At 40.7% G+C, this 25,520-nt stretch overlaps 1 protein-coding gene across 5 annotated transcripts in view; it reads left to right on the top strand.

Annotated features, from left to right (window-relative positions):
• The window catches only part of sytl3 (synaptotagmin-like 3), a 168,577-nt gene that overhangs the window by 53,258 nt on the left and 89,799 nt on the right, over positions 1-25,520 (top strand). For all 5 annotated transcript variants that reach the window (XR_015758473.1, XM_043696176.2, XM_087991473.1 and 2 more), the window contains 2 exons: positions 3,410-3,461; positions 19,151-19,199. Coding sequence is in view for 4 of the 5 variants with exons in the window: in XM_043696176.2 (XP_043552111.1) it covers positions 3,410-3,461; positions 19,151-19,199 (101 nt within the window). In the remaining variant the exon portion in view is untranslated. The remainder of the gene's footprint in view (positions 1-3,409; positions 3,462-19,150; positions 19,200-25,520) is intronic.

Here is a 25,520-nt window from a genome sequence, read left to right as displayed (position 1 = left end):
AGTCAGTGTGAACTTGATGGGCCAAATGGCCTGTTTTGACACCATAGGGATTCTATGATCTAGTGTACAGAGCTGCGGGAGGTAAGTATTCCTGGATTGCATGCGGGAGCGCAGTAATTTTCTAGTCTAGTTTTCAAGAAAGGATGCACATTTAGATCTAATTCTTAGAAATGAGGTGGACTAAGTGGATTTAGTGTCAGTTGGGGAATATTTAGGAAGCAATGGTCATTGTATCGTAAGATTCAGAATGATGGTAGGGAATTCCTGAAGAAGGGCCTGTGCCCGAAACGTCGAATCTCCTGTTCCCTGGATGCTGCCTGACCTGCTGTGCTGTTCCAGCAATAAAGTTTCAACTCAGAGGGGAGAAGCAAAAGCAAGTAAGAGAAGACTGGAAGCCAACATGAAGAGGTGTCCCAAAATCTTCTATGGCCATATTTCTAGGGAAAGGGTGGTAAAAGGAAGAGTATGGCTGAGTAGGGACCAAAAAGCAGATATGTACTTGGATATGTACGTGCCCTGTGACCGCAGAAGCTATAAAACTTGTCCAGTTATTTCCTCCCTCCTCAGTATCCAAGAGCCCCAACATCTTCCAGGTGTAGCAGCTGCACTTCACATAATCTAGTCTACTGTATTCGCTGCTCATAATATGGTCTTGTATACATTGAGGAATCAATGTATGGAAATGGGTGACCATTTTGCAGAACACCTACGTTCTGTCCGCAAAAAAGACCCAGAGCTTCTAGTTGCCTGCCACTTCCCTGGCCAACATCTGAGGCTTGTTGCACTGCATCAAGCCTCTCCAGCTTACTAATATCCTTCTTATAACATGGCAGCCAGACTTGGACATAGTACTCCAGAAGAGGCCTCGCCAATGTCCTGTACAACCTCAACATAACGTTCTAACTCCTACATTCAAAGGTCTGAGCAATGAAGGCAAGCGTGCTCAGCACCTTCTTAACTACCTTATCCATATGTGATGCAAATGTTCAAAGAATTATGTACCCGAACCCCTAGGCATGGTTAGGATAAATAGACAAAGTTTTTTCCTTGGAGTGGGGGATTCCAGAACTAGGGTGAGAGGGGAAAGATATAAAAGAGACCTAAGGAGCAACGTTTTCACACAGAGGGTGGTATGTGTCTGGAATGAGCTGCCAGAGGACATGGTGGAGGCTAGTACAGTAGTAACATTTAAAAGGCATCTGAATGGGTATATGAATAGGACAGGTTGGAGGGATATGAGCCGGATGCTGGCGGGTGGGACTAGATTGGGTTGGGATATCTGGTGGGCATGGATGAGTTGGCTCGAAGGGTCTGTTTCCATTCTGTACATCGCTATGACTCGATGATTCTATGCTGCTAGATGGTATGACAGTATATTGGGCACCTACATGGAGATATTGAAAAGCACATGTAGATGCAAAGAAGTTACCATCAATGACATTTATGCACAGATTTTGAAAAATAAACCAGCTTTCTTCACCTGTTCAACCAAAATGCATTCAATACATTTTCTTCTTTCTCACCTTCCCATTAAGTCTAAGTGCAGTATGAGATTCTGCAGCTGGGCTGGATTGATGTAGAGACTGTTAGCCCTGCAACTTTGATGGAGTGACTCAGAGGTGTTTGTGTTGGATGGGCTAGAAATGTCGATGATCTTCTTGTCAGAGCTGGAACTGGACACATTGATACTGTTGAGAGCAATCTTGCAGAACCTGCAAGTCAAAAGAGAGAAGGTTTTGCAGTCAATGGTTAGAAATGGCATCCAATGACTGAGAGTGATAGCCGGGTTAATGGGTGAGTGGCTGTGGCATGCAAAGTGCTTCTTACTCATTTGACATGATGTGAATGTTACAACAGCCCTGCAGGAACAATCCCTCTGGAAGGGTCAAGATTCTCCCCTTGAGGGTAAGGAGCTTGATGTTGGACATCCGTCCACTCATCTGGCTTCTGCCCTGTTATGGGTTATCTTCTGCTGCAATGCAAATAATTTGGAAAATTAGTGAGATGACAGTAAGAGGCACAAATGCTAGTACTGATGCATGTGCAGGAAAGGTGATGAGATGTAGCATTGCACTGAGGAGACAGTACAGAGGGCATACAAGGTTAACAGCATGGAGGCTGAGGAGAGAGATTGAGAAAAACAAGGTGTTGCAAGGAATAATGAAAGTGTTATGGACTGTGAATGAGAGAGAGTGAGTGGAGAAATGATAGATGGAAGAATGGGGCACTTATCCAGGTAGAGTGGAGATGGTCATTGACCTTTTGGCTGCACAGCTGGCCATTTCTCCATGCCCTGGAGATTGCACTGACTCAGGCAATGACCTTAGATGAGGCTGGCAGGGTCTGGTCGTGCAGAGTTTTCTAGCAACCCTCTCGGAAGAGGGTAGTCCTCCTTTGCACCGTCCTGTCCACCAGGGCTTTCAGGTTCCTCTTTGTGAATCATGATGCCATTTTCCCCTTCTCCAATATCTTGTGGAAACCTTCTTCAAGAGCAGAGCAGCTTTGGAAAGTTAGCGTCCAGATGCACTGTGATATTCTAAAGATGGAGCACAAGGGATGTCATATTTTGAAAGACAGTTGCTAAATGATAAATTGTTATGCGAAGAGCATGAAAATCAGGTGAGGGAGACACAATAGGGATGGGATAGGCAATCAATGTGGCAAGTTTGTTAAGATCCAACAAGCTATTTTAAGCCTCATGGTAACAGCCCTCCAAAAAATTCAACATCACTTGGTCTTAGTCTTTGGGCTTTATCTTACATTTAATTGACTAAGTGGTAATCACTTACATCATCATTGTCATGGGCAGATAGACCTGTAACAGGTAGATTCGTGAAAACACAACCTAGTAAAGTATTTCTCCCTTGTTTTTTCCTTCAGACCCAAGTCTGGCAGACATGTTCTTCAGGATTCAGTAATGGTGTAACCAAGCCACTGATAGTGATGAACATTTAACACCTCCACCCAGAATGTATTCTCTGTGCTTTGTCTATGTGGTGTTCAACATGTTGGAGTATTAATTACAGGGCACTAATTGCTAATTACTAATGCACAGAGCAACACCTGTTAACACTCTGAAGTGATTTCTGGAAATGTTTTTTTCTGCACAGCAAGCTCCCACAAACAACAACATAATACTGAATAGACACTGAGATTTTGATTGAGGAACCAGTATTGGCTAGGGCACTCATGATAACCCCGTGCCCCTTTTCAAAGTTGTATCTATCTGATGGAGCAGACAGAGCTTTTGTTTAACATCTCATCTGAGTGATGGCATCTTCAAAAGTCCCTCAGTAAACAAAAGACAATCACAATTTTCATTCATCATTGAACAATTTACAATAATGACCATGCCCATTAGTTTTACTGTTGTTTTTATTCTTTTGTTTTTGCTTTTGCTGTTGTATAGGTAAACATGAAACAGTTAGTGAGAAGCTGTTACAGACTTTTCAAACACTGAGGTAAGATGTTTGTGATGCATTCTTTGGAGAAATAATGTCTAAATGGGTACGCATCTCAACAAGAACATAGAACAATACAGCACAGTACAGGCTCTTTGGCCCACTATATTGTGCCAAGCCGTTTATCTTAATCTAAGATCAACCTAATCTACACACCCCTCAATTTATTGCCATCCATGTGCTTGTCCAGTAGTCTCTTAAATGTCACTAATGTCTCAACTACCACTGCTGGCAGTGCATTACACACACCCACCACTCTCTGTGTAAAGAACTTACCTCTGACATCTCCCCTATACCTCCTGCCAATCAACTTAAAATTATGATCCCTTGTGACAGCCATTTCTGTCCTGGGGAAAAGTCTCTGGCTATCTACTTTATCTATGCCTCTCATTACCTATACATCTCTATCAAGTCACCTCACTTCCTTCTTTTCTCAGTGTGAAAAGCCCTAGCTGACTTAATCTTTCTTATTGGAAAAGCCCTCCAATCCAGGCAGCATCCTGATAAGTCTCTGCGCCCTCTCTAAAGTATCTACATCCTTCCTACAATGAAGCTAGGAACTGGACACAATATTCCAAGCGTGGTCTATAAAGGGTTTTATAATGCTGCAGCAAAACCTCACAACTCTTAAACTCAATCCCCCTGTTAATAAAAGCCAAAATACCCAGGATCCTCACCTCACCTTGTAATCTGTTAAACTCCACTATTTAAAGAAAATTACATCAATTTATTTTTTAATTCTAAAAGTGAACATTAAACAACAACTATTCACATCTGTAAGCTCTCCTTTCTCTTAACTGCTTATTACCTGCTTCCAACTCTATAACAATATACTGTACCAATAAGACACTTATTAAAATTACATCAACTTAATTTCAGAACCACACAGCAAAAGTCACATCTTTTGTGACTTTACTCTTCCGGCTGCTGAATTCCCTGGGTAGTCTTGTGTCAAAACAATAAATTCAACCTTGATTGGGTTTTAGTATCCTGGGGCATAATTTAAACAGATTGGTTAAATTCACATTGTTGTCAAGACAGCAACCAAAACTCATGTATCCATTTCACAGCCAAATATTACATATTTTCAATTTTCCAGTATACTCTGGGACTGCCATCTAGTCATAGACACAGGTGCTTGTAATCCTTCAGTTCAGAATAGTGTTCACTCTCTCTTAAAGGTACAGTACACACCTTTAACTTCATAACACAACATTCAACCAGTAGTTTATAATGAAAACTATAGGAGGGTTCAGATTATATGCTGCATTCAGAAACTTAGTACAGCGGAGAAACCATACTGACAGAGCACATGAATTGAATGTGTCAATGTCCATGTTTTAAACAGTGCCAAATTAATTTCTCATGAAAATCTGACAGCCAATTAGCTATCAGCCCATTTTACACTGCTGGTCTTAACCGGTTTCATATCTATACTGTATGTGCTTGGTGTTTGTGAAAATTGATGTTGAAAGAGTCTGGGGAGAATTTGATATTCAAGTATGAGTTAGATGTTAATAACACCTAACAGGTTGTTAAATTGCATAATCCAAGCAATAGAACAGTTGCAGCAGAGAACTAGTCCTTTCTAAATGTAACATACTTTATAAAAATGGCATTTGATATGATTTCCTCAGTGACTTTTAAAAAGAAAGCAGGTTCAATTGAGGCATTCAAGAGGGCTTTTGAAGTGAAGGGGAATGAGGAGTTAGATATATACCAGGTGTAAGTGAGAGAAAGATGGAAATTGGAAACAAAACTGATCAATTTTTCCAATTCCAGAGGAAACAATACCTTGAAATTCTGCCCTTCTCTCAGACAGGATTTCTGTTTTAATCTTTTGGCCAGTTCACCTTCATTGATTTCTATTTCTTAACTAGTGTTGGATAAAACATTTGTTTTCACAGTCACATCTACTTTCTTAGTCACTGTCCCTGACTCTGCTTTAGCCCACATGGATGCCAGCTGAAGTTTACATTAGATTAGATTAGATTAGATTACTTACAGTGTGGAAACAGGCCCTTCGGCCCAACAAGTCCACACCGACCCGCCGAAGCGCACCCACCCAGACCCATTCCCCTACATTTACCCCTGCACCTAACACTACAGGCAATTTAGCATGGCCAATTCACCTAACCTGCACATTTTTGGAGTGTGGGAAGAAACCGGAGCACCCAGAGGAAACCCACGCAGACACGGGGAGAATGTGCAAACTCCACACAGTCGGTCGCCTGAGGCGGGAATTGAACCCGGGTCTCTGGCACTGTGAGGCAGCAGTGCTAACCACTGTGCCACCGTGCCGCCCACGAAGTTCTATCCTTAATCTTTCAAATCCAAACAAAATTACAGACGTAAAATTCCTCTGACAGCTGCTCCCACCACCTCCTGTGATCCATGCTCATGGAACATGTCCACTCTTAGCTCTCTCTCTGCTTAGCAAAGAACCTAGCTTTATCCTTTAATGCCCCCATCTCAATGCAAGTGTCTTCTCAGTGCCACATAGAACCTTTCACCAGTCTCCAATACTTCATCTCCACCTGGACCCTTCCCTCTGGCCTTTTACCTGTACATGATCTCTTCATTGAGTACTACTGATATATTGATGTCCTTAAATTTTTTGCATCTCTCACCCTGTCTTCATCTGAACTTGCTGCCCTCAGTCCTCTCAGGTCCAATCCTGACTTTGTCACCAAACCTATCGATAAGAGTCATGTAATGTCATCTAGCATGCTAATCTCTACCTGCCAGAGTTTGTGTGCCAACTCTGAAACACTTTATTCTATCTGCCTTTGATCAAGATACCAACACTAAGCATCGAGTTGATTCTAGTACTGAAACTGATTTAATCTCCCTTCCACAGCTTCCCACCTGCTGGTCCCCCAACTACACACTTGTACTTCCTTCCCAAAATTTACAGACATGACTGCCCTGGCAAAGCCACAATTTCAGCTGGTTCCTGCACTTCTGTTTCTTCCTATCTTGACTGTATTTGTACTCTTCTTGTTCATTCTCTCCCTACTTAGATTCATGATTCTTTTAATGCTTTACATTGGTTCCACAATTTCAAGTTGTTTGGTCCTAGCTGCTGCCTCTTCACCATGGATGTACAATCCCTTTGCACATCAATTTCACATCAGTATGATCTGAAGGCTCTTTGCTTCTTACTTGAAAAGTGTCCTGCACAGTCTCCATCCACCACCACCCTTCTTCGCCTGTCTGAGTTTGTTCTCACTTTGAACAATTTCTCCATTGACTAAGCTTACTCTCAAGTCAGATATGGATATGGGTACCTGCATAGATCTCTTTGTAAGTTATGTGGAACATTCCTTGTGCCAGTTCTGCTTAGGGGCAGCCATAACTATTTCTCTGATACATCATGATATCATTGGAGTTGCTTCCTGTTCTTAACCAGAATTGGAAAAATTAATCAGCTTTGCTTCCAATTTCCAACACCAAATACATCTGTCCCTCCCTTCCACTGTCATCATTCTGCAGGGATCATTCCCTCAGTGATACCTAGAACACTCCTTCATCACTCCCAACACTTTCGCATTTCTCCCATTGCACCTTCCTGTGCAATCTCAGGAGGTGTAACTCTTGCCCATTCACCTCCTCCCTCCTCACCATCTAAGGCCCCAAACATCCTTCCAGGTAAGCAGTGTTCTACTTCTATTTCTTTTCATCTAGTTTGCTGCACCTTTTGCTCATAATGTGATCCCCTTTACACTGGCCAAATGCAGATGAAGTGACTGCTTTGCAGAACTGCTCTGCTTTGTCTGTAGGAATGATACCCACCTTCCATTTCAATAAACCACTTTGCTCTCACACTAACATTTATGTTCTAGGCCTGTTGCAATCATACAACAAAGAACAATACAAGCTCAGGGAGCAACATTTCAGTCTCCACTTAGGTACTTTTCAACCATGCTGAATTCAACAATTTCAAAGCCTGACCACTTAACGTCTGTCCTCTGGCACCCCCTCTCCACTGCACCAACAATGGCCTTGTCTTATTTGTGTCATCTTGACTTTGCTGTCAGCAAAGAGGATCCACTTTCTCTCTTTCACATGTCAATTTACATCCATTTTACATCTTAACTTCTCTTTCACCATAATTAGCAACGTCGCTTTTCTTTCGCACAGGGACTCAACACCATCTGTTCCTGTCTGTCCTTTGCTTCTGTCAAACAAATAAAACACATCATTTTCCAGCCCCATTACAGTTCTGAAGAAGTCATAGAATTATGGAATCCTTACATTGTGGAAAGAAGCCATTGTGCCCATTAAATCTACACCGATTCTTCAAAGAGCATCCCACCCAGACCCAACCCCCACCCTATCTCTGTAACCCCGCATTACCATGACCAGTTTCCCTTAACCTGCACATCCTTGGACACCACGGTGTAATTTAGCATGGCCAGTCCACCTGACCTGCACATCTTTGGACTGTGGGAGGAAACCAGAGCACCCGGTGGAAACCCACACAGACATGGGGAGAACATGTAAACTCCACACGGGTAGTCATCCAAGATTTGAATCAGGGCTTACCACTGAGCCCTGAGCTGCCCCATATCGGAGTTGAATCATGTCTCTCTCTCTGCAAATGCTGTGAGACCAGTTGAGTTTCTCCAGCATTTTCTGTGTTTTTTTTGCTCACTGTATATAATGCAAATTAATGAAGGAACCTAAGGAAGCAATTTTCAGCTCTGAAAAGTGCCCAGGCTATCTCAGCAAGGGTAAGAATGCTGTTTCACATGTACAATTGTACAGAAACCATGGTATTCACCACTAATAAGATTCTGACTTCAAGCCAAGAAGATCTTCTACCTCCGACACAAATATGAACACAAAAGAACCTCCATTATCCAAAGGACACGAGTGGGGAGTATTTTGTTCAGTTAATCGAAATCTGGATAATTGAATGCCAGATAACATTGTTTAGCTAAGCATCGGAAGCTTGCGATACTGCCGGATAAACCAATGTTTGGATAATCGAATGCCAGATAATCGAGGTTCTTCTTGTATATGGATTTCAGTGCTGGTGTGATAAGTAGGTTGGTGTAGGCCAATGACTAGCAGATTGCAACAAACAGAGTGTGCCTTCAGTTAATTGTAATTGTCCAATCTCCCCATGCTAGCAAAGTTCTCAACATTAGATATGAATCCCAATTGGACATCTGCTAACCATTCCAATTTTGCTAAGGATTATACTGACAACAAATTTAAGATTATTGATTGGGTTTGCACTGTAGTTTAGTTACATTTGATTGAAATTAACTATGCTCACATGTAGGCTCTGCGTTGCTTTGCAAACAGGAAAACCACATCCACATAGTACACTTTTTTTTAACCAAAAAGGTGCTTTGGGGATTAATGTCTCCTGGTGCCCATTTCTCATTGAAATTTCTTGACTCGTCTGGTTTGAATTGAAACAAAAGTTGAAACAATTGCCTCTACCAATCAGAGTTCACTTGCCAACTAATCAGCATTCTCTTCTCATTTAGTGTAAACTTTCATTCCCTTTGAAAATTGGGTATTCTTTGATTCTGTTCTGTTGAATAAGACAAAACAAAATCAAGAGTACAAGTTTATTTTCCAGCAATACTAAAGACGATAGCATGGAGATTTTGGAATAGTTGCCAATTGGTAAAAGAGTGGTATTAAAACGCACTAGCTTCAAAGTTGAAACATTACTACTACCAAATGGATATAAACAAGGATACTCAGGAAAGTATTAGGTGGAGGTGTTGGCTGTAGTCTTCCAATCCTACTTTGATTCAAGGGTAGTACCCGAGACTAAAGTGACAAGGACCAGAGAGTAGGCATAAATGATTGTTTCTCCAACAGGAAGAAAGCTTATTGTAGAGATTTATAGGAGTTGGTGGCAAGGCTGTTGTATTTCTTATAGTATTTTATCAACTTAAACTTGAGCAAGCATGGCACAATTTCAAAATTTTTGGACAACATAAACATTGGAAGTATTAGGAACTGAGAAGGATATGATAGATGTCAAGTTGATGTAGACATGTTTGTGATATGGCTGGATGCATGACATGAAAATTAATGCAAAAGAGTGTGCAGTGATACATTTTGGTAGGAAGTACAAAGAGAAGTAACATAAAAGGTACTCTTTACAGGGATCCAGGGACAGAAATTCCATGAGGTAACTATGTACAAAATTATTGAAGGTAGCTATGCCAGTTGAAAGTTGTTAAAAATGGTATAGACATCTGCACATTGTAAATCAAAGCAAAAAACATGATTGTCTCTCTTCCGCTCTAAGTGTGGAAGTTGGTATGTAAGGTGTTGGTGAACTTGCAGCATCGCACTGAGAAAGCTTGCTGGATCATAGAGTCTTAGAGATCTACATTGCAGAAAAAGGCCTTTCGGCCCACAGAATCAGTGCTGGTCAAAAACAACCACCTAATTATTCTAATCCCATTTTCCAGCACTTGGCCCAAATCCTTGTATGCCTTGGCATCACCAGTGCACACCTAAGTGCCTCTTAAATGCCATGAGGGTTTCTGTCTCTACCCTTAAGGCAAAGAGTTCCAGATTCCTTCCACCCACTATGTTCCCTCTAAAACTTCTGCCCCTTATCTTAAGTCGTGGGTGGCACGGTGGCACAGTGGTTAGCACTGCTGCCTCACAGCGCCAGAGACCCAGGTTCAATTCCCGCCTCAGGTGACTGACTGTGTGGAGTTTGCACATTCTCCCCGTGTCTGCGTGGGTTTCCTCCGGGTGCTCTGGTTTCCTCCCACAGTCCAAAGATGTGCAGGTTAGGTGAATTGGCTATGCTAAATTACCCGTAGTGTTAGGTAAGGGGTATGGGTGGGTTACGCTTCGGCGGGTCGGTGTGGACTTGTTGGGCCGAAGTGCCTGTTTCCACACTGTAATGTAATGTAATCTAACCTAATCTATGCCCCTGGTCATTGATCCATCTATTGAGGGGGAAAGGTTTTCCTGCCTACTCCATCTGTGCCCCTTAAATTATACACATCTCAATCTTGTTCCCTTTCAATCTTCTCTGCCCTAAGGAAAACAACTCCAGCCAGTCCAATCTTTCTTCATAACTCTGCACCCTTTCCATTGCTATTAAATCTCTCCTGTAATGTGAATTCCAGAATAGCACACAACACTAGTTATCACCTAACCACAGTTTTGTACAGTTCAAGGATAACTTCTTAAAATCTATTCCTCTGCTAATAAATATAAGTATCTCAAAATGCCTTTTAATCACATTATCTAGCTGTCCTGATACTTTAAGGAACTAGTGTACATGCATACTTTGGTTCCTCGGATCCTCGGTATTCCCAGGGTTCTACCATTCTTCATATATTCCCATGCCTTGTTTGTCCCATATGAATGCATCACCTCACATTTATAGAGTCATAGAGTCATACAGGGGTTCTGAGGAGAGAATATAGAAAGCTAGACAGGAAGCTAAAAAATAGGTCCTTGTGGTTAGTAGCGTCTGGAATACTCCCAGTGTCATGAACTAGTGGGAGTAAGAATAGGAAAAGAGCAGATGAATGTGTGGCTGAGGAGCTGGTATAGGGGAGAAAGATTCACATTCTTGAATCACTGGAATCTCTTCTGGGATAGAAGGGACTAATATATCGGTTTGACATTTGCTAGAGTTGCTTCAGAGGATTTAAACTACTTTGGGAGGAGGTGAGGCCAGGGAAATGGTGAGAAAAGAGATCAGTCTGAGACTGGTGCAGTTGGGCAAAGGAATGAGTCAGGGAGTGATTGCTAGGCCCATTGCTGGGATATTTGTATCATCAATAGCCAAAAGTGTAGTGCCACAGGACTGAAGGTTGATTAATATTTGAGAAAGGTGGCACAGAAAAGCTGGGGAACTATAGACCAGTGAGTCTGACATCAGTGGTGGGCAACTTATTGGAGGGGATCCTGAGGGACAGGATTTACATGTACTTGGAAAGGCAAGGACTGATTAGGGATTGTCAACATGGATTTGAGCGTGGGAAATCATGTCTCACTGACTTATTTGAATTTTTTGAAGAAGTAATGATGGGGATTGATGAGGGCAGAGCGGTAAACGTGAGATACATAGATTTCAATGAGGCATTTGACAAAGTTCCATCTTAGACTGAATAACAAGGTTAAATCACATGGAATACAGGAAGAACTAAACATTTGGATACAGAACTGACTCAAAGGTAGAGACAGTTGGTGGAGGATTGTTTTTCAGACTGGAGGCCTGTGACCAGCGGTCACAGAATAAATGTGAGGTGATGCATTCAGATAGGACAAACAAGGCAGGTGAAGAATGATAAAACCCTGAGAAGTGTGGACGATCCGAGGATATGCACTAGTATGCATGTGCACTATTTCCTTAAAGTATCAGGTCACAGAATCGGTGATGAATCCACTGCTTTTCATCATTTATTTAATTAATTTGGATGAGAACATCAGATGTATGTCTGGTAAATTTGCAGATGACACCAAAATTGGTGGTGTAGTGGACAGCAAAGCAGGTTACCTTGGCTGGTGAGCTGAGGAGTGACAGATGGAGTTTAATTTAGATAAATGTGAGGTGCTGCGTTTTGGAAAAGCAAATCAGAGCAGGACTTATACACTTAATGTTAAGGTCCTGGGAAGTGTTGCCAAACAAAGAGATTCTGGAGTGCAGGTTCATAATTTATTGAAAATAGAGTCGCAGATAGATAGGAAAAGAAAGAAGGTGTTTGGTATCCTTGCCTTTATTGGTCAGTGCATTGAGTATAGGAGTTGGGAGGTCATGTTATGGCTATACAGGATATTGGTTAGGCCACTTCTGGAATACTGATGGAATTCTGGTCTCTGTGCTTTAGGAAGAATGTTGTGAAATGTGAAAGGATTCAGAAAAGATTTATAAGGATTTTGCTGGGGTTGGAGAGTTTGAGCTAAAGGGAGAGGCTGAACAGGCTGGAGTGATTTTCCCTGGAGCATCGGAGGCTGAGGTGTAATCTTATTGAGGTTTATTAAATCATGAGAGACATAAATAGGGTAAATAGCCAAGGTCTTTTGCCCGGGTGGGAGAGTCCAAAACTAGAAGGCATAGGTTTAAGGTGAGAGGCAAAGGTTTTAAAAGGGACCTAAGGGGCAACTTTTTCACACAGAGGGTGGTGTGTGTATGGAATGCCAGAGGAGGTGGTGGAGGCTTGTATAAGTACGACATTCAAAAGGCATCTAGATGGGTATACGAATAGGAAAAGTTTGGAGGGAAATGGGCCAAGTGCTGGCAAATGGGACTGGATTAATTTAGGATTTGTGGTCAGCATGGATGACTTTGCCAGAAATATTTGTTTCCATACTATACAACTCTATGACTCTATGTCTGTGCAGATTAAACACTAATCCTGTTTATCTGCATTTTGTCAGTAGCCTGCTCCATGCATGAATTACTAAAATGGTCCTGAATGGGTCTTACTCTTTTCCATAATAGACTTTTACCCTTAATGTACTTGGAAAATGACTTAAAATTTTAAGGTCCCTTGGAAACATTTTATACTTCTCTAGGGCTTCTGCTGCTTTAAACCCTGAGTACCTGCCATCAACCTCCCTTTTTCTCTTAAACTAATACTGTAAGTTATTCAATATCTCAGGTTCACAGAATTTAATGGTCTTTATTGGAATATGTTGGCCCTATACTTTCCATATTTCCTTTCTCAGTGCATCCTACTGTTCTGAAACAGATTTACCTGAAAGTATTTGTTCCCAATCCACCCTAGCCAAATCATAACTGATCTTGTGAAAATCAATCTTCCCCCTTTTGACAACTTTGATTGCAGGCCCATTTTTGTTCTTTTCCATAAATATCTTGAATTAAATGAAGTTATGATTACCCTCAACAAAATGCTTCTGCACTGATACTTCAACCACTTGCCCAGATTTGTTATCTAAAATTAAGGCACCACCCCACCTTGGAATCTTTTATGGGGTGAATTATCCCAACGTTGATTCAATAAATGATTGTTGACTTGTTTCTCAAGACTCCTGAGATTATTTTGTAAAATAATCGACCACCATAGTCACAATTCATTTTTGTCTTCATTCATGAAGCAGTTGATTTGCAAAGAACAACTGATTCAATTCTTACATTTTATGCACTTAAATGCCTTCCCTTAACTTTAAAATACCCGCACAACTTGATAAACGAAATCCCTTCTATTGGTTCAGAACTGTTTTGGATTTCCTCTTCACTGGTCAAAAGGAATTAGAGTTTAGTGGGAAGCTGGCTATTGTTGGAAGTTCATGTGATCATTTTTAAAGTTGGAGTCTTGATCATTTGAGAATGCATGAGTGAGATTCCATAGTAGAGGTTGTATATTACAGTATTTTTCCCTCATGTTTGAGAGCAACACCTCGAAAGAAATAAAAACAGAAATTTCTGAAAAGCTTAGCAGGATTGGCAGCATATGTGAAGAGAAATCAGAGTTAATATTTCAAGTCCAGTTACCCTTCCTCAGAATTTCTGTTTATGTTTCTGATTTACAGCATGCTCAGTTCTTTCAGTTTTCATTTATCTTGAAAGAAATACCATGTGTCCCCTCAAAATCCTGATGGATTTACTTCCTGGGAATTTCTCAGAAAATGTAAACTTTCAATGGACAATTACCTGGCAGGTAGAACCCTTTGAAAATGTCTTTAACTCTGAGCTAAAGTCAGAGATATCGAAGGGTTCCAACTCACTTATCTGGATAGTTAACAATGAAACATTTGAAAGATTAGATTCCGCTTTAACTTATGGATAACCATAAAACCTTAGTAAAAAGCTTTGGCAGTGGATAGGCAATAACTAATGTTTAAGCACATTAAGCATGAATTACTGCAATTATCCATTCTTTTCTGATGCAAAAAAATTAAACAGGAAAGGTTGCTCAATTATAGCACACAAAAGAAATTAGGGATAGTATTAGATCCAAAGAGAGATTTTGGTGCTTGAAAAGCAAAGCAGGTCAGGCAGCATCCGAGGAGCAGAAAAATCAACATTTCGAGCAAAAGCCTTTCATCAGGAGAAGGGCTTATGCCCGAAACGTCGATTCTCCTGTTCCTTGGATGCTGCCTGATCTGCTGCGCTTTTCCAGCAACACATTTTCAGCTCTGATCTCCAGCATCTGCAGCCCTCACTTTCTCTCGCCTAATAAAGGTAGTCAAAGCAGAAACCCTCATAATTTTTAAGAGGAATTAAAATGTGCACTTGTTGGAATAGTTAGGTGTGTGTTTTTGGTCAGCATAGACACAGTGGTCCAAAGGACATTTTCTGTGTTGCAGACCTCTATTTTCTGACATGCATTGCCAGAAAAAGCAGCAAGCCTGAGGACTGGGAGCAATTTAGAATTCAACAAAAGAGGACAGAAAGGTTGATCAAGAGAAGGAAAATACAGTATGAAAATGAACCTGCAAGGAGCATAAAACTGACTGTAAAATCTTCTCTAAATATGTGAAGAGCAAAAGATTAGTGAAGACATGTAGGTCTTTTACAGTAATAAATGGGGGAAATTATAATGGGGAACAAAGTAATGGCATAACAATTAAATGTTTCTGTCTTCACAAAAGAGGACACAATTCATTTCCCAAAAATGTTCGCAAATCAAGCAAGTCGTGAAAGGGAGCATTTGAAAAAAATTGGTATTAGTCTCTGCCAACCATGATGCCATTCTAAATTAATTCTGCCTGCCTGCCCTCTGTTCACTGCATGTTCATGTGTCTGTCTAAATGCCTCTTAAATATTGCTGTGGCATCTGCTTTTACTACATCTCCTGGCAGTCTGTTACCAACCTCCAATATCTCCTTTAAACTCGCCTCCTCTCACCTTAAACCTATGTCCCCTAGTATTTGACATTTCCATTGTGAGAGAAAGACTCTGGCTATCCATCCTATTCATGCCTCTCATGATTTTATATACTTTTCCCAGATTGCCCCGTAGCCTCAGATGCTCTATGAAAACAATCCAAATTTATTTAACTTCTCCTTATAGTTAATATCCAGGCAACATCCAGGTAAACCTTTTTTGCATTCTCTCCAAAGCCTCCACATCCTTCCTAGAGTGTGGTGACTGAAACCTCATTCAGTACTCCAAATGTGACCTCACTAAAGTTTTATGCAACTGCAACATGACTTGCCAACTTTAATATTCAGTGCCCCAACTGATGAAGGCTAGCATGCCATACCCCTTCTGTGCCACCTTATCCAGTTGTGTTGCCACTTTGAGGGAACTATGGACTTGCACCTCAAGATCCCTCTGTATATCAATGCTCCTGAGGGTTCTGCCATTTACTATATACATTCCTCTTACATTTGACTGCTCAAAGTCTATCACCTTACACTTGTCTGGATTAAGTTCCATCTGCCATTTCTTCCCCCAGCTTTTCAAGTGTTCTATGTCCTGCTTTATCCTTTGACAACCTTCTGTACTGTCCACAGTTCCACCAATTTTCATGCCATCTATAAACTTACTGATCAGGCCACCTACAATTTCATTCAAATTATTTACATAAATTAAAACAACAATGGTCCCAGCAGTGATTCTTGCAGAACATCTCTGGTCACCAGTCAGAAAAACATGCTTCCACAGCTACACTCTGTCTTCTGTTATCAAGCCAATTTTGTACCAACTTACCAATTCTGCATGGATCCCATTGTGATTTAATCTTCTGGAGCAGCCTATCATGATAGATCTTGATGATTTTTCTTAAAGATACCATTAGACTCTGGAGTCTTATCTACCTTAATATTTTTTCAACACCCCAACACCTTGATTGAGTTTTCTTTTGAGGAAGTAACCAAGAAGACTGATGAAGGCAGAGTGGTAGACATCGTTTACCTGGACTTTAGTAAAGCCGTTGACATGTTCTACATGATAGATTAATTAGTAAAGTTATATCACATGGGATTCAGGGTGAGCTTGCTAATTGGATACAAAATTGGCTTAATGACAAGAGACAGGGTAGAGAGTTGTTTTTCGGACTGGAGACCTGTGACCAGCAGTGTTCCACAGGGATCAGTGCTGGGTCCACTTTTATTTGTAATTTATATAAATGATCTAGATGAGAATGTGGAAAACATTGTTAATAAGTTTGTGGTTGACACCAAGATTGGACAGTGAAGAAGATTATCTAACATTATGATCAATTGGATCAGTTGGGCTGAAGAGTGGCAAATGGAGTTTAATTTGGATAAATGTGAGGTATTACATTTTGATAGGAAAGGTTTAAAAGGATATGGGACAAGTACAGGAAATGGGCTTAGTGTGGATGGATATTTTGGTCAGCATGAACCAGTTTGGGCCGAAGGGCCTGTTTCTGCGCTGTAGGACTCTACGTGGATGAAACAAAAGTAGGTGGGAAGGAAATTGGAGAGGATGTCACAAAGAATTTGCAGGACTATCCTTCTAAACCATTCCTATCCATGTATTGTCCAAATTCCTTTTCAATATTGTTAATGTACCTGCCTCAACAACTTCCACTGGCAATTCATTCCATATGTATACCACCTTCTGTGTAAAAAAAAGTTGCTCCTCATGTTCCCTTTTTATTCTTTCCCCTCTAACCTTAAATTGATGCCCTCTCATCCTCAATTCCCAAACCCTGTAAAAAAGACTGAGCGCATTCACCCTATCCATGCCTCTTATGATCTTATACACTTCTGTAAGATTCCCCCTCTGTCTCCTACACTCTAAAGAAAAAAATACCTAGCTTGTCCAACCTCTTCTATAACTCAGACTGTTGAGTCCTGGCAACATTCTTGTGAATTTCTTTGCACTCTTTCCAGTTTAATAACATCCTTCCTACAACAAGGTAACCAAAACTGAACACAATACTCCAAGTGTGGCCTCACCAATATCCTGTACAACTGCAACATAATTTTTCAACTTCTGTACTCAATGCCCTGAATGATGAAGGTTCATGTGCCAGAAGCTGCCTTCACTGCCCTGTCTACCTGTGACTCCAGTTTCAGAGAACTGTGCACCTGAACTCCAAGATCCCCCTGTTCCACTACACTCCTTAAGACCCTACCATTCACCATGAAATTTCTCCCTTGATTTGACTTTCCAAAATGCAAGATCTCACACCTATCTATATTAAACTCCATTTGCCATTTCTTGGTGCACTTCCCCAGCTGGTCATAGTCCTGCTGCAATTTCTGATAACCTTTCTACTGTGCATAATACCGCCTACTTTAGTGTCATCTGCAAACATACTAAAAATGCCTTGTACATTCTCATCCAAATGTACAAATGTACAAAAATCTCAATTGGAACTGAATATCAAACTTTTGCTGCATTATCGCTCATTTTGTGCTATCATCTAAGCCACAGTTCTACCACACTGACTTGAATATAATATATGTTGAAAGTGCTGAGCGAGATTGGCTTCATAGTAGAGGAATAGATAAATACATTCTCTAGCTTTAGCAAATTCACACTTTGCTGAAAATGTGTTGCTGGAAAAGCGCAGCAGGTCAGGCAGCATCTAAGGAGCAGGAGAATCGACGTTTCGGGCATGCCCAAAATGTCGATTCTCCTGCTCCTTGGATGCTGCCTGACCTGCTGCGCTTTTCCAGCAACACATTTTCAGCTCTGATCTCCAGCATCTGCAGTCCTCACTTTCTTCTAGCAAATTCACACTTTGACCTAGCAATGATTGTTTACTCGACCCAGATTTAACGAAGGCGAAAGTGAGGACTGCAGATCAGAATCTAGATTAGAGTGGTGCTGGAAAAGCACAGCAGGTCAGGCCACATCTGAGGAGCAGGAAAATTGACTTTTCGGGCAAAAGCCCTTCATCAGGAGCCGCCACTCCGGAGGCTCCCTGCCTCATTCCCGATGAAGGGCTTTTGCTTGAAACATCGATTTTCCTGCTCCTCAGATGCTGCCTGACCTGGTGTGCTTTTCCAGCACCACTCTAATCTTGACCCAGATTTAACGAAACTAAACAAAAAGCTCCTTTAAAGTTCTATTTTGATAGCTAGTTTTGTTTTGTTTTAATTTATCCTTGAGATATGGAGGATAAGATCAGAATTTATTGTTCATGCTTAATCATCATTCAGAATACGCTGGTGAACCACAAATGTCAAACAGCAATAAGTTGATATCATCCATTTTCTGATATTTTGTGTTATATTGAATTTTTTCACTGAATTTGCTGTTGGCTAATTCCCTGCTTTGTCTCATATCTAGAACATCTTTGTTCTCTCTTCCTTTAATGTAGTCTTTCAGTGTGAGGTTGGGAAAAGTGAAATTCCAAGCAGGGTAGCTTCAGGGAAGATCTAACAAAATAGAAACACCGGTGAGTGAGTGCAAGTGATGTCAAATACAACAGTTAAATATTGACATTGAATTACTCACTTCTAACATCTAGTTTGCTAGAAAATGTCAGCCTTTTCCTAAAATTGAAGTTAAATAGTCTATTTGTGTCAAAAAGTTCTGTCATCTGACTACATTTTTAATTAATGTACCACGCCAAGAATTTATAATATTTGATGAGAACAAATTTGGATGAATCACATTGAAACCCATTCATTATCAGAGTTGGCTGCAAATTTTCCAACAACATACAGAATTAGTAAAGACTGAATAAGGGATATGATTTATAAAATTCTATTAAAATTGTATTATGCCAATAAGGTAGCTTTGTAATATTGTTAGAGAACTGAAAATCTGACTATGTTTTCTCTTTCAGTAATATTGCCATTGTACCTCCTACTCCTCCGCCTGTGGAACTTTTAAAGGTAATGTCAAACTTGTGTGGCAAATGTATTTTGATAAACTAGAAACTTTCATTATTCAGAGCCATTACTCCTTACTCTGCCAGCTTGCATTTTCTCTCCTCCTTCTAAAATGTTCTCTGTTTTGTGTGGCTGATCTGGATTTGGTAATGCATGACCATGTAAAAATAAATGCTGATTGGAGGCCACAGATGTTTTATTTTAATGTGTGGCCCATGAAAATCTCTGTGTAGCTGTGCACCATGGTAGTTTAATAAGGTGACTTTTGCAGGAACTTTCAGGTACTTGACTGCATAGTTTACAAGTATATTCTCTGACTACATGTTAGTATTCTTGTTCTTTTCTCAATTCCATTTGCTTCTGTTCTTCATATATCACTTTATGGTGGTAGTCTACTCCCCTTCCACTTTATAGAGTTTAACAATCATAGAGCCATAGAGTCCTCCAACATAGAGACAGGTCCTTCAGTGCAAACTGGTCCATGCCAACCAAAATGTCCATCCACACTAACCCCATTTCCCTTCACTTGGCCCATATCTTCTAAATCTTTCCTATTCATGTATTTATCCAAATGTCTTTAAAATGTTGTTAATGTACCACCTCAACCTCTTATTGCAGCACATTCCATACGTGTACCACCCTCTATGTTAAAAGAGTTGTCCGTCATGTTCCCATTTATTCATTCCCCTCTAACCTTAAACTGATGCCTGCACTGGTCTGTGATGCCTCAACTCTGGGGAAAAAGACTGAGTGCATTCACCCTATCCATGCCTCTCATGATCTCACACACTTCTAAAAGATCCACCCTCAGACTCCTCTGCTCTAAAAAAAAAGTCTTTTTCAATGTCCATTATATCACCAATCTTGGTGCCATCCACAAACCTACTAACCATGCTTTTTTAGATTAGATTAGATTACTTACAGTGTGGAAACAGGCCCTTCGGCCCAACAAGTCCACACCGACCCACCAAAGCGCACCCATCCAGACCCATTCCCCTACATTTACCCCTGCACCTAACACTACAGGCAATTTAGCATGACCAATACACCTAACCTACACATTTATCGACTGTGGGAGGAAACCGGAGCACCCAGAGGAAACCCACACAGACACGGGGAGAATGTGCAAACTCCACACAGTCAGTCGCCTGAGTCGGGAATTGAACCCGGGTCTCTGGCGCTCTGAGGCAGCACTGTGCCACCGTGCCGCCCATACTGTGCCGCTTTCTATCTTCTCATCTAAATAATAGATGAATATAAAAGATGAATAAAAGTGGACCCATCACTGATCCTTATGGAATACCGCTGGTCACAGGTCTGCAGTCCAAAAAACAAACCTCCATCATCATTCTCCACCTCCTGTCTTTGAGCCAATTTTGTATCCACTTAGCAAGCTCACTTTGAATCCCATGTGATCTAACTTACTAATTAATCTACCATGCAGAATCTTGTCAAAGGCTTTACTAACGCCCAAGTAAACAATATCTATCACTCTGCCCTTGTCAATTTTCTTGGTTACTTCCTCAAAAAAGGATTCAAGTTTGTGAGACACAATTTCCCTTGGACAAAACCATGCTGACTATGCCTAATCTCCAAATGCATATAAGTCCAATTTTTCGGAATCACTTCCAACTACTTACCCACCACTGAAGTCAGACTCTCAGGTCTACAGTTCACAGGCACAGCATTAGCCACTCTCCAGTCATTCAGCACCTCACCCATATTTGTAGATGATACAAATATTTCTGCAAGGTGCTCTGAAATTTCTTGCTTAACCTCCCACAAAGTCCTGGGTGCACTAGATCAGGCCCTAGAGATTTATCCTCCTTTAACTATTTTAAGACCTCCAGCACTTCCTCTTCTGTGGTGTGAATTGTTTTCATAATATCAACATTTATTTCCCTGAGTTCTTTAGCCTCCATTTCTTTTCCATAATAAAAGCTGATGCAAAATGTTCATGTAATATCTCTCCCATCTCTTGAGGTTCAACGCAAAGATAAAGTCTTTGATCTTTAAGGGGACATACTGTCTGTCCGGTTGTACTCTTGCTCTTAACGTAGTCGTAGAATCTTTTTGGATTATCCTTAACCTTATGTGCCAAGGCTATCTCATATGCTCTTTTTTGCCTTCCTGATCTCCCTCGGAAGAATACCTCACACTCTTTATACTGTCCAAGTAATTAATTTGAACCCAATTGTTTATATCTAATATATGCTTCATTTTTTATTCTTGACTAGAACCTCGATATCTTTATTCATCGATTGTTCTCTAGTCCTACAAGCCTTACCTTTTACTCTAACAGAAACATAATGACTCTGAACTGTCATTATTACACTTGAAAGCCTCCCATTTATCAGACACCCTTTCATTTGTGAACAGACTAATCCAATCAATGTTTGGTATTTCTTGTCACATACCAATAAAATATCTTACTTATAATGGAGTTAAGGATAATATTAAATTAAAAGTAAAAGCTTATGATGTTACAAAGAATAGTAGCAATTGTATTGCTTTAGAAACCAAGAAAGGATAGAAAAAATGCAAACAGAAATTGCTGGAACTGCTCAGCAGGTTTGGCATCATCTATGTAAAGAAATCAGAGTTAACATTTCAGGTTGAGTCTGGATTAGTGGTGCTGGAAGAGCACAGCAGTTCAGGCAGCATCCGAGGAGCAGTTTTTGCCCGAAACATTGATTTTACTGCTCCTCGGATGCTGCCTGAACTTCTGTGCTCTTCCAGCACCACTAATCCAGAATCTGGTTTCCAGCATCTGCAGTCATTGTTTTTACCTATTTCAGGTTGAGTGACCCTTCCTCAGAAGGACAGCTAAAATATTGGTTAGAAAGGGAAAACTGATATATGAGTGCAAATTACCCATAAATACAAAAAGATTGGTTGTAAGAATTTTTATCAATATATAAATAGGAAGAGAGTTGCTAAACTAAACATAGATCCCATATAAGCAGAAACAGGAGAAATGGTAATTGGGAATGCGGCAATAGTAAAGAAAGTGAACAACTAATTTGTCTGTCTTCAAAGGAGAAAACACAACTTGCATACCAAAATAAAAGTGCAATCAAGGCCACTGAAGGAATTAATGTCAGAGAAAAAGCATTGAACAAGCTTAAAAAGCTAGAATCTGACAAATCCTTATATCCCAGAATTCTAGAAGAGGTAGCAACAGAGATAGTAGATGGGCTGGACACAATTTTCCAAAATTCCCTATATTTTAGATTAGTCTTATCAGGCTGGATGTTAGTAAATGTTACACCACTATTCAAGATATGAGATAGAAAAAAAACAGTGAACTATAAACCAGTTAACTTGATATTAAACTTTGGGTAAGTGCTGGAACCTATTTTTAAGCAAGTCTTAAATATGCACTGAAGCATTGCATGATTGGATAAAGTCAACATCATTCTCAAAAAGTGAAATTATGTTTTACAAACTTCTTACAGTTTTTTGAGGATATAACAAAGAGGTTCTAACAAACTAGTGGCTGTATGGTAGCTCAGTGGTTAGCTCTGCTGCCTCACAGTGCCAGGGACCCAGGTTCGATTCCTGTCTTGGGTGACTGTCTGTGTGGAGTTTGCATATTTTCCCTGTGTTGCGTGGGTTTCTTCTGGTTGCTTTGGTTTTCTCCCACAATCCAAAGATGTGCAGGTCAGGTGAATTGGCCATGGTAAATTGCTCATATTGTTAGGCACATTAGTCAGGGGTAAATTTACGGCAGGGGAATGGATCTGGGTGGGTTACTCTTTGGGGAACCGGTGTGGACTTGTTGGGCCTGTTTCCATACTGTAGGTAATCTAGTCTAAGATCTATATGGAGGGATTGGAATATTGGGATTTCCAAAAGCTGTTTGATTAGGTGCCACGCAAACAATTAATAGACATGATAAGGGCGCAAGGAACAAAAACAAAGATTGCTGGGAAAACTTAGCAGGTCTGGCAGGATTGTGGGAAGAAAGCAGAGTAAATGTTTTGAGTCCGGTGACTCTTCATCAGAACTGTTCTGTAGACTTGTTGTGATGAAAAGGTACTAGACTTGAAACATTAGTTCTGCTTTTTCTGCAGATATGCTGCTAGACCTGCTGAGTTTCACAAGCAATTCCTGTTTTTGTTTCAGATCTCCAGCATCTTATTTGAAGACTTTGTGGAGTTGGGTGAAAAATATCTTCACATGGATAGATGATTGGTTAAAGGTCAGAATCAAAGAGTAGGATTAAATTAGGTATTTTAAATTTGGCAGGCTGTGAATGCCAAAAGGATCAGTCTTAGCACTTTAACTATTTGCAATTGATATGAGTGTCTTGAACAAAGTAATGTAATTATGTTTGCTAACAATGTAACGCAAGATGGAAATGTATGTTTTGGGGAAAACACAAAGGCTGCAAAAAGATCGTCATAAGAATAGAAAAGCAGGGCATTTCTTAAGAGGCATGAATCTTTCAATGTCACTGTTTAGAGAGATTTGGATATATTCATGCTGAAAAGTTAGCCTTCAGGTACAAAATGCAGTTAGGAAGACAAATAGCATGTTGGCCTTTATTTCAAGAAGTCTTGTAATTACAGATGTTTTTTTATGGCAGCATATCTGGAATATACTTGTATATGTTTGTTCTTCTTACTTAAGAAAGAACGTACTTGCACTGGAGATAATGCATTAAAGGTTCATGACAAAAGACAACACTTTTGTCTGAGAGACCAACAATGAAAGGATGAGTAAATTGTGCCCTTTTTTTTTGGAAGTTTAGAAAAATAAAAGATAATCTCAAGATTTTGAATGGGCTTACTGCATAAGTACTAAGAGATTGTTTTAGTTTCAGTTTGCTGCATGGTCTAGAACTCATATGAATAGTCTTAAAATGAAAGGGGATGTAATATATGTGGAGTTTCAAAAGACATTTGATAAGGCACCACATATTGGGTTACTTAATAAGCTAAGAGCCCCTCATATTGGAGGTAGTGTGTTAGCATAAATAAAGGATTGCAGTAACTAGAAGATAGTGAGAACTGCAGATGCTGGAGAGTCAGAATAGATAGAGTGCCACACTGAGAAAAGCACACAGGTTAGGCAGCATCTGAGCCGCAGGAGAGTCAATGTTTTGGGGAGGACCCTTCATCAGGCCTGGGGAGGGGGAAGGGAGCTGAGAAATAAATGGGTGTGGGGCTGGGGAAAGTAGGTGGGATGGCGATAGGAGGTGATTGTGATAATTCAATGGGAAGGGTGGAGTGGACAGATGGGAAGGAAGATGGACAGCTAGGTAAGCTTGATGCTGAGATGGAGGGTTGGATCCAAGATGGGGTGGGGTGCTGGAGAGATTTTGAAACTGGTGAATTCAATGTTGAGGCAGTGTGGTTATAGGTTCTAAACCTATGCCCTCTAGTTCTGGACTCCCTGATTCCAGGGAAAAGACTTAGTCTATTTATCCTATCCATGCCCCTCATAATTTTGTAAACCTCTATGAGGTCGCCCCTCAGCCTCCGACGCTTCAGGGAAAACAGCCCCAGTCTGTTCAACCTCTCCCTGTAGCTCAGATCCACAAACCCTGGCAACATCCTTGTAAATCTTTTCTGAACCCTTTCAAGTTTCACAACATCTTTCTGATAGGAAGGAGACCAGAATTGCATGCAATATTCCAACAGTGGCCTAACCAATGTCCTGTACAGCCGCAACATGACCTCCCAACTCCTGTACTCAATATTTTGACCAATAAAGGAAAGCATACTAAACGCCTTCTTCACTATCCTATCTACCTGTGACTCCACTTTCAAGGAGCTATGAACCTGCACTCTAAGGTCTGTTTGTTCAGCAACACTCCCTAGGACCTTACCATTAAGTTTATAATCTTTGAGGAGAAAGTGAGGTCTGCAGATGCTGGAGATCAGAGCTGGAAATGTGTTGCTGGAAAAGCGCAGCAGGTCAGGCAGCATCCAGGGAACAGGAGAATCGACGTTTCGGGCATAAGCCCTTCTTCAGGAATTCCTGAAGAAGGGCTTATGCCCGAAACGTCGATTCTCCTGTTCCCTGGATGCTGCCTGACCTGCTGCGCTTTTCCAGCAACACATTTCCAGCATTAAGTTTATAGGTCCTGCTAAGATTTGCTTTCCCAAAATGCAGCACCTCACATTTATCTGAATTAAACTCCATCTGCCACTTCTTAGCCCATTGGCCTATCTGGTCAAGATCCTGTTGTAATCTGAGGTAACCCTCTTCGCTGTCCACTACACCTCCAATTTTGGTGTCATCTGCAAACTTACTAACCGTACCTCTTAAGCTCGCATCCAAATCATTTATGTAAATAACAAAAAGTAGAGGGCC

Source organism: Chiloscyllium plagiosum, unplaced genomic scaffold, assembly GCF_037043375.1.
Source record: "Chiloscyllium plagiosum isolate Xiang-an unplaced genomic scaffold, Cpla_swu_hap1 HiC_scaffold_10, whole genome shotgun sequence".
NCBI classification, from domain to species: Eukaryota; Metazoa; Chordata; class Chondrichthyes; order Orectolobiformes; family Hemiscylliidae; genus Chiloscyllium; species Chiloscyllium plagiosum.
The sequence above is the reverse complement of the archived record's forward strand: the minus strand, read 5'-3'. Positions and strand labels throughout refer to the sequence as shown.